This window comes from Stylophora pistillata, chromosome 11 (genome assembly GCF_964205215.1).
Source record: "Stylophora pistillata chromosome 11, jaStyPist1.2, whole genome shotgun sequence".
NCBI classification, from domain to species: Eukaryota; Metazoa; Cnidaria; class Anthozoa; order Scleractinia; family Pocilloporidae; genus Stylophora; species Stylophora pistillata.
Genome location: NC_142529.1, coordinates 26752506 through 26763066, shown reverse-complemented (window position 1 = coordinate 26763066; position 10561 = coordinate 26752506). Strand labels below are relative to the sequence as shown.

General features: G+C 37.3%; 1 protein-coding gene across 1 annotated transcript; it reads right to left on the bottom strand.

Moving 5' to 3' along the window:
- Nucleotides 1–956: 956 nt before the first annotated feature.
- LOC148720896 (melanocortin receptor 5-like) lies at nucleotides 957–1938 on the bottom strand. The gene has a single exon (XM_088737698.1). It carries the CDS (start codon nucleotides 1936–1938, stop codon nucleotides 1006–1008), a length of 933 nt encoding a protein of 310 aa, XP_088593824.1. The 3' UTR covers nucleotides 957–1005.
- Nucleotides 1939–10561: the final 8623 nt, after the last annotated feature.

Here is a 10561-nt window from a genome sequence, read left to right as displayed (position 1 = left end):
TTTCTGAATGTGAACTATAGACTATCCTCAGTGCTCGCTCTTGAATTCTTTCAACTTTCCTTGCATCCGACGCCCTACAGAAATGCCATATGAGATATGGCATAATAGCAGTTTTATATAGTAATAGTTTAGTCTCCGTAGTAACCAAGTTTCTCAACCTGGCGAGAACGCCCACCTTTTGACTGGCCTTCTTGCATAATTCGCTACTATGTTTGCTAAAAATTAGATTCTCTTCGATGTTCACGCCCTCGTGTAATGCCTAACTGCGTGCCTGCGGTATTCTGAACCGAAGATCTACATGTCATTATGCGCACTTCATTATTTTGCGATTGAGTGATTGTAATGTGATCGTTATTTCAATTTCTTTTTTCTTTTTTGCGTTATCTTGAAACGCTACACTCGGATTAAAGGTGAAAGCTACAAGAACCTTTTCATCATAATGGTCTCCTGTAGCAACGGCATTCTGATCCCGGTCGAAACCCGATCAAAATAAGAGAATAAATTTGATTTTCTCCGGCTGTAATTTCAGTAAATTTGTCTTTGGCTAAAGATTGTTACTTTAAAGACAAGTCTATGAGAAACAGTGATAATCATGGTTAAGTTTGATTTTAAAAAAAAGTAAATTGATTTAAGGATTACTACATGATAAAAATGTTGATCTCGCTTACCGGCTGACTTGTAAACCGGCTCTTACAGCAAACTGCCTACTTTTTGAAGCTGAAGTCTCTCCTAAATCTTTATTTGACTAACGCTGTTTTTAAAAAGATAGGAAAAAAATCCCATCTCCTATCTACCTCTCAAGAACATGTTTCTATCCGATTGCAATACGTTGTTTATCATCAGGAATGCTAACCAGAGACTTTCCTCTACTTTAATACATTCAGTAAAATGAGTTTTTTTTTACTCGACTTCTCTTTAGCTGTTCTCGATGGAACTGAAACAAGTACATTGAACTTTTCTATGCGCGATAACTGCTCGTGCAATCACATATTATTATTTCTAACTTCAGCATAGTGCTTCTCTAATAGTCTGTTTTACCGCTTGTCTTATTTCACTAATCTTCCAGCAGTAAAGAAACGGGTTTAATGTCGAGTTGAAGTGAGCTAAGATACCTGCTGCTCCCCTTAATACCACTAAGTGTGATGAATATCTTTTACTTTCAGCGATTACAATTGCCACTATAAAGTATGGTGCATAACAAACAATTAATGCTAACTGCACCCACAGTGCACTGTACACTGCCTTTTTGTATCGCGCCATATTCAGTGCATTTGGTTGGCTCGGCTGTTGTTGAACACGACCTTGCACTTCTGCCTGATGACGATTGAGAGTGCGGAAAATCTTTGTGTACGAGATGATTGTGATAACTAGACAAGATGGTATAACTATATATTCATACCAATTCGTTATATTATGATATAAATTGATGAATAAAGCAGCGACAGTGGGTATCACCCACAGGGTAGCTGCAATGATGTATGTGCGTTTTAACGTTACAATTTGTCTGTATCTCATCCCCAGCAACAGGGCGAGAAGCCTGTCCACGCTTATGGCCGTCATCGTCATCAAAGACGCTCCGCATAATGCATAGCTTGTTATGTGGTATGCGTACCTCGCGTATTGACAAAGACTCCAGTTTTCCTGAGCCAAGAATATCCAATAGGTAACATAGAGAGGCTCACTAACAAGACCAACCAAAAGGTCAGTTATGGCCAGACTACGATACAACAGTTTGGACGGCGGATGAAGGGAAGATTCCTTTCGAAGGGCAACAAGGATAAGGGAATTGCCAAGAAAAGCAGTCACCGAGAGGAGAATATGCACCGCTGATAACGAAACTGATTCTTGTTGAAGCCCACCTACCAAAGAGGGGGAGCAATGCTCTTCTTGAAATGTTTGAGTATGTGATCCACCTCCTTTTAAATCTTTTGTCCTCATTATACGTTTTTCCTTGAAGTTGTCTAAAAATTGCAACGAGCAAAATTTTCTTTAGACCACTCCTACGAAAAAAAAAAACCCTATACCTTGCTGTGATTTTAAAACCTAGAATATTGACTTCAAAAACATAGTTACCAGATTTCAAATGTAGGTGAAAACTGTCTGTTTGATTAAGATACATGTCACTTTTTATCCGATCGCATCGCTGTGTTTTGCATTTACTGTCACCCGTGAGAGGAACCAGTTTCTGCGTAACGAGCAGCTTATTAGATCCCTTCTAATTTCTCTGGACTTTTTCGCCATAATTTACATTTTACTTAAAAATCTTTATTAAAAAGAACAGAACTTAACCATAAGTAATATCAATAAATGTAAGTCTTGAATGGTGCGATCTTTTCGGTTGTTGTTGTTGTTGTTGTTGTTTTTTCTATATGAAAGAGTGCGACGAACGTTCTACACCTGGAAAGCTTCTCCGCAAATTGTCTTCACATGAAAAAAACAAGAAGTTTTATTCCCAAATAAAGGTGTTTGCCAAACCTGCATGTCTAGTGCAGGTCTTACTTAGTATTTAAGACATACCAGGCATTTTTGGCACTGGTGTCATAATTTGACTATGGCATAAGCAAAAACTCTCTCTTCTGAAGCAAAATGTCTCAAACAATGCAGATAGTACGCGTAAATATAAAATATTTCTTCCTTTGTTTATAGCTTGCTTCCGAAAATCAATTTCTAGCGAGCGACCGAGCATGAAAAGAAAAATAATAACTTACCGTTTTCTGAAAAGGGATTTTAAATGAAATTCTGCCTAAGACTACTACATTTGTTGAAGTCGAGAGACAATATTTAGGCTAGAAAATATTCTCCAGCATTTCATAAACAATTGTTTTTTGTTTTGTTTTTTTTTTAATGCCTTTTTGCAATTGAATCTGAAGAGAGATATTTTTTCCTTGACAGCACCTGCCAGGCCACGATCACGTAAACCTCACTCTGTTTAATTACACTTACCCAGAAACGTCCTCAGCAACTTTCACTCATGTATTAAATAATGCTTATTCTGTTACAAGAGATACCAATTTCTTCCCAGTAGCTTTAAATATCACCATTTATGAATTTCAACAGATAATGCTATGTCATATTATCCCGTCTATAAACTCTAAAAGATCCCTCCATAGATCCACTGAATATCTTTATTTTGCAGCATCATGAACGATAGAAATATTCTTTCCCGCAAGGAAGATTTTCTTGCAATTTATCTTTCATAATTGGTGAGGCAGGGATCTTTATCACCTAAAATTGTTCTGCGTCAAAACTACGTGTCTATCCCACTGGTTAACTTTAATTTTCGAATGAATTTGCACTACCAGGTAGAAATATAAAACTTTGTGCTTTTACACCATAGTGCAAAAGCTACCAATACTAAGAAAAAGTGTCCTTGGTAGGATAAATAATAAATTTTTGGTATCAGCTTTCATTTATAAAGACCTTTAAAATGATGATCAGCTTCAGGAAGCTGAACTTGAATATTCGACATGAAACGTTAATAAATCGGAAACTATTTGAACGCAGACTTCGTAAATGACAGCCCCTTACTGGGTTTTTTCTTTGCGCCTCATATCCGACGAAAATTGGAAACGGAGACAATTACTCGACAGGTACGAAATGCTACATAACCAAATTAATGCTTTAGGCTATTTCACTTATTTTCCTTTAAAATTCAACCATGCACTCCCGTGAAGCTATTGTTATCCCGTGAAGCTATTGTACATTGTTTAGGATTATCCCTCTAAAAAGTCATTTCAGTCACGTGGGAGAGGGCATGATGGTACGAATCAAACATATAGGTGGTTTCAAAAAGGTTGTCTGCGGACAATCTCTGGTTGAATCTCTAAAAATTAGATAACAAATGTCAAAAGTCCTTTAACTCCTGGACAAAGTGATTGTCCATTTGTTTGCTTTGCTTTTTGTCTTATCACCTATCTTCCAGCAGTAAAGAAACGGGTTTAGTGTCAAGTTAAAGAAAACTAAGCAACTTGCTATTTTCCCTAAGTGTCCCTGTCTGAGAAAGTGTTCCAGGGGCCAAAAGTGGTAGTCAACCGATTTGGCTGAAACTTAGCACAGAAGTTGAGTGTGACAAGATATTTCAAAAGCCTCTTTCGCTCACTTCTCTGACTGTTTGTTCTGGAGTTTCAGGAGGGGGTCCCATCTGTGGCCTATGGTGCACCAAGCATTCACCCTGCTAGGTGGCATTTTCAAAGTGCTGTAAAACTTCATTGGTAAATTGTGCTGCCAAATGAATTTCACCATGGACTCTGCTATAGTGGGGCTTTTACTTCATAAGTGTAACTTTGTTCTCAAACGATTAGACAGAGAGGGGCTGGGGCTAAAGTTAGGTCAAATTTGAGGTCTCCTTCTCCGTTCCCCTGACTAGTTTCGAGCCTGCAATGCAGTCGGCCGCTCAAGCTGAAAGTAGCACCTTGTACGCACGGACGCACAGTCATAACCTATCAAATTTTGGTAATTCCACCACCTTTTTTCTGCTTGATGGGCTACTGTTTTTACTACCTTTTTCTATGAGTATGGGCTCCGCTAAAAATTGCAGCAAGGAATGTTTAATTTAGACTTCACCCACACTTCCAAACCTTAATTTGGTACCAAGATCCAAATAAACTGAAGGCAGTGTTTCTTGTTTTGAAATGCAGATGAAAAGTGTCTGTTTTGTAAAGATACATGTTACTTTTTATCTAGTTGTATGGCTGGATTTTGCTTTTATTTTAGAGAATCCAATTTCTCAGTAATTTGCAGCTTATAGGATTCAGTAAAATTACCTAGACTGCTCCACCATAATGTATGTTTGTCTTAAAAATGAAAAAAAAAACAATAATAAATAAGGGAAACAAAATGCGATCGTTATTGCGATTTCCCATTCTTTTGTATGTTATCTTATAACGCTACACACGGATTTAAGGCAAAAGCTACAAGAACATTCCCATCATAATGGTCTCTTGTGACAACAGCATTGTGATCCTGGTCGAAACTTGATCGTTATAAGGGAATAAATTTGATTTTCTTCTGTTATAATTTCTCAGTAACATGTTTCTATCCGTTTGCAAGACGTTTTTTATCATAAGAATGCCAGCCAGAGACGTTTCTCTACTATACTACAGTCAGTAAAATGATTTTTTTATTTTCTCGACTTTTCCTTGGCTATTCTCAATGGAGCTGAAACAAGTACATTGAATTTTTCAATGCACGATTACTGCTCATGCAATCACATATTATCATTTATAACCTCAGCATAGTGCATCTCTTATTGTCTACTTTACCGCTTGTCCTACTTCACTAATCTTCCAGCAGTAAAGAAACGGGTTTAATGTCGAGTTAAAGTAAACTAAGACAACAGCTAGTTTCCATATTACTACTAAGTGTGACGCATGTGTTTTACTGTCTGCGATTACAACTACCATCATTGAGTATGGTGCATAACAAATTACTAATGCTAACTGCACCGACAAAGGACTGTACACTGCCTTTTTGTATCGGGCTATGTTCAGTGCATTCAGTTGGCCCGGCTGTTGTTGAAAACGACCTTCTACTTGTGCCTGATTACGATTAAGAGTGCGGAAAATCTTTGTATACGAGATGATTGTGATACCTAGGCAAAATGGTATAGATATATATACAGATCAATGCGTTATACGATGATCTAACTTGAAGCATGTAGCAGCGACAGTGGACATAACCCAGATAGTAGCTATAATGATGTATGTGCGTTTCAACGTTACAAGTTGTCTGTATCTCAGCCCCAACAACAGGGCGAGAAGTCTGTCCACGCTTATGGCTGTCATCGTCATCAAAGACACTCCACATAATGCATAGCTTGCTATGTACGCTGCGTTGCTTGCGTATTGACAAAGACTCCAGTTTTCCTGAACCAAGAATATCCAATAGGTAACATAGAGAGGCTCACTAACAAGACCAACCAAAAGGTCAGTTATGGCCAGACTACGATACAACAGTTTGGACGGCGGATGAAGGGAAGATTCCTTTCGAAGGGCAACAAGGATAAGGGAATTCCCAAGAAAAGCGGTCACCGAGAGGAGAATGTGCACCGCTAAGAACGAAACTGATTTTTGTTCAAGCCCATCCACCAAAGAGGGAGAGCATTGCTCTTCTTGAAATATTTGAAGTTGTGATCCACCTCCTTTTAAATCTATTGTCGTCATTATAGCGAAGCTTAGTAAACGTTCGTTTCCTTTTTTCCTTGAATTTATCTAAAATTGCAACATGCAACATTTCTTTTAGAATACTCCTATGCACCAAAACCACCTATAACTTCCTTTGATTTTAAGATCCAGAATATTGACTTCAAAAACAGTTACCACATTTTAAATGTGGTTGAAAACTGTCTTTTTATGAAGATGCATATCACTTTTTATCCCATTGTATCGCTGTGTTTTGCATTTTTTGTCATCCTTGCGAGGAACCAGTTTCTGCGTAACTAGCAGCTAATTAGATTCCTTATAAGTTCTCTGGACTTTTTCGCCATAAGTTACATTTTACTTAAAAGTCTTTATTAAAAAGAACAGAACGTAACCATAAGTGATATCATTAATTTTAAGCCTTGAATGGTGCGATCTTTTCCTTTGTTTGTTTTTTCTATATGAAAGAGTGCTACCAAACTTCTACACCGGGAAAGCTTCTCAGCAAAGTGCCTTCACATGAAAAAAACAGGAAGTTTTATCATCTTATAAAGGTTTTTGCCAAACCTACATGTCTAGTGCAGGTCTTCCTTAGCATTTAAGACATACCAGACGTTTGTGAAACTGTGTCAGTTCTTATGGCATAAAAAAAGTATCTCTTTTGATGCAAAATGTCTCAAATAATGTAGATAATACGCGTAAATTTAAAATATTTCTTCCTTTATTTATATTCTGCTTCCGAAAATCAATTTCAAGCGAGCGATCGAGCTTAAAAAGAGAAATAATAACTTACCGTTTTCTGAAAAGGATATTTTAAATGAAATTCTACCCAACGCTATCACATTTCTTGAAGTTGAGAGACAGTATTTAGCCTAGAAAATGTTTTTTTAGCATTCCGTGACTTCATAAACAGTTGTTTTGTTTTGTTTTGTCTTTTTTTTCTATGCCTTTTTGTAATTGCATCTGAAGAGAGACATTTTTTTCTTGACAGCACCCGCCAAGCCACGATCACGTAACTGACCTGCTTTGCTCAATTACACTTACTCAGAAACTTGAATATTCGACATGAAAGGTTAATAGTTAGTCGGAAACTATTTGAACGCAGACTTCGTAAATAACAGCCCATTACCGGTTTTTTTCTTTGCACCCAACATCCGACTAAAATTGGAAACAGAAACAGTTACTCGACAGGTGCGAAATGCCACAGAACCAAATTAATACTTTGGGCTATTTCAACTATTTTCCTTCAAAATTCAACCATGCCCTCGCTTCAAGCTATTAAAATTATTGAGGATTATCCCTCTAACAAATTATTTCAGTCGGGTACGAGAGAGCGTGGTGACACTTTTGTAATTATTTCCCCAGTTTGACAGTAGTTTGGATAAGGTAAAAGCTTGGTTGTTACATGTACACAAGGTGTCATGTATGCGGCAGGTACTTGTACCCTAACATTCTTCCTGTGCCGTAGAAACTTCACGAACATTCTGTTTTAATAACAAATTAGTCTAGGGTCGAGGTCGGAAATCGATCCACTCAGTGTTACGACTGACATTAAAAGTGATGATGTTAAAAATGTTATTTAAAATGATAATATTATAACGAATAAAAAAATAATAACAATAATAATACTGCAGTAAATGGCTTGAACCCGGGGGTAACATGTGAAAGTGTAGTGTGATCGTCGGGGTGAATGTAGTCCTGAGAAGGACTGTTGTCGGTGGTAGTGACTGACGGTTCGACAACCTGTGCGGAAGTCATCATCAGAGTCAAGTGAATAGTTGTTGTCAGTAGAATGTTCTTATTTCAGTTCGTGTAAAATGATTGCTCAGTTTTACCGTGATGTTATTGGCGGTAAGACTCAAGTGGCGTAAGTCGGTCGTGATTAGTCTGTTTCGATCCGTCAGTAAAGTTAGGTCGTTCTGTTCAGTTCGTTTGTAATGTTTTTGTCGTGAATGAGTCGTTTGTATGGAGCCGGTAGTTGTTGACACATGTTAAGGGGAGTCTGTTCTAGGTTAGAAATAAGAACTAATTAATATGATAACATTATTGATAACAATGATGAAAATAATAATAATGATAATAATAAATATAATAAGAAAAAGAATAACAATGTTAATTATAAACTAAAAGCCATCGTACCGTTCAGTTTTACTTTGGACCTTTATTTTAATATCAAGTACTGTAATTTTAGTTTGTTATTTATAATTGACTATGGCAATTGATTGATTGATTGATTGATTGATTGATGTTAGCAGGTTGGCATCAATGGAATACGGTATACAGAAATTACAGAGCAATGATTATGACAAATCATACAACTCATCACACTTTACTGAGGGTTTTTACTCTGTCAATTTGAAAAAATGTAAAGTGAGAACAATTTTGAATAAATATATACGGTTTATCATATCCTTTTGAATCCTGGTAGTAAACATCAGATTAAATTAATAACCAACTCCCCCCTCCCCCCCCCTCTATTCAGGCCCGCCTCTTATAAGCCAAGCCCCCAAAGTACCTGAAAGAAGACGGGGGGGCTTGATAGAGGAGTTACGGTATGTAGGACGTCTGCGTTTCGATTTTTCTGTTTCACAGTGCTTGATACATTAAAGTAGAGCACGATGTATGTTGAGTCAAGAAAATACGAAGACAACGCTTTCACCCTCCATTCAACCCGTCAATTCCATGGACAAAGTGATTGTCTAATTGTTTGCTTTGCTGCTTGTCTTACCTCAATTATCTTCCAGCAGTAAAAAAATGGGTTTAACGTCAAGTTAAAGAAAACTAAGCAAATTGCTATTTGCCTTAAGACCACTAAATATGGTGGATATCGTTTGCTATGAGCGATCACAATTTCCACTAAATTGATCGGTGCAGAGCAAACAACTAATGCTAACTGCACCCACAGTGCACTGTACACTGCCTTTTTGTATTGCGCCATGTTCAGTGCATTTGGTTTGCTCGGCTGTTGTCGAACAAGATCTTGTACCTGAGCCTGATGACGATTGAGGACGCTGAAAATCTTTCTGTACGAAGCGATTGAGACAATTATGCAAGATGGTCCAACTACACGGTCATACCAAATAGTTATACGATAATCTAAAATGTATAATAGAGCAGTGACAATGGATAGAACCTAAAAGGCAGCTAGAGTAATATATGTGCGCTTCAAAGTTACAGTATGTTTGTATCTGAGCCCCAACAACAAGGCGAGTAATCTGTCCACGCTTATGGCCGTCATAGTCAATAAAGACACCAAACATAATGCGTAGCTCGTTATGAAAGTTGCCCCAGGAGCGTATCGACAAAAAATCCATCGTTCACGAGCCACAGACATCCCATAAGTAGCAGCGAGAGGCTGGCTAACAAGACCAACCAATAGATCAATTGTTGCCAGACAACGGTACAAGAGGGAAGATTCGTTGCGAAGAACAACAAGGATGAGACAATTGCCCAGAAATGCTGTGATGGACAGAAGAATGTTGACGGCTGAGAGAGAAATAAATTGTTGTTATAATCCACCCACCAAAGAGGAAGAACATGACAGTTCTTTGAATGTGTTCGTTTGTTTCCCACTTCCTGTTAGATTTGTTGACGATATCATTTTGTAGCTTAGACTGAAGGGCGTTTGCTTTGTTTGCAGGTTATTTATTTATTTATTACAAATTCACTCCACAAGAATACACAAACAATTAGTATTAATTACAATTAAGGTTAATAAAAACCATAAAAGGAAAAATTGTGGAGAAGGAGACAACCAAAAGCGGTGACGCACCATACAAGTGATGCCCCCTCTAATTAAAAAAAATTTAATATAGCAAAACTATATAGAAATATAAAAATAGATGCCCTAATTATCCTTATCCTTGATAAAACTTAAAACATTATTTTTAAAAGTTTCAATACTATCTGATTCTCTAATATGATTAGGTAAGCTATTCCATTCACCAACGATACGGTTAAAAAAGCTATGTTTGAGACCGTTAGTTCTGCTAAAATTTGGGACAAGGTCCTGTGTGTCATTTTTCCTCAAATTATGCTTCTGTCCTTACAAAATATGAGCTTATTGGAAATGTCTATGTTATAATGGCCATTAATTACATTAAACAAAAACGTAACATCCCTAATGAACCTCCTATCGGATAATAGCTACAATTTCAATTTAGATAGTCTAGTACCATAATCATCATCAGACCTAGTGAACCATCTGGTAGCTCTTCGCTGAACAGCCTCCAATTTGTCAATGTTACATTTAGTATAAGGGTTCCAAGTTTTACATGAATATTCCAATAAGGGTCTCACAAGACTACAATAAAGTGTTCTCGTGGTTTCAACATCATTTAAGTCCCTACAAGTCCTTTTTACCAACCCTAAAACCCTATTGGTCTTAGCAGTTATTCTATCTATATGCTGCTTCCATGAGAGAC

What these genes read in the sequence shown, in the direction of transcription:
- LOC148720896 (XM_088737698.1), bottom strand. Translation starts at nt 1,938, where the DNA reads ATGAGGACAAAAGATTTAAAAGGAGGTGGATCACATACTCAAACATTT.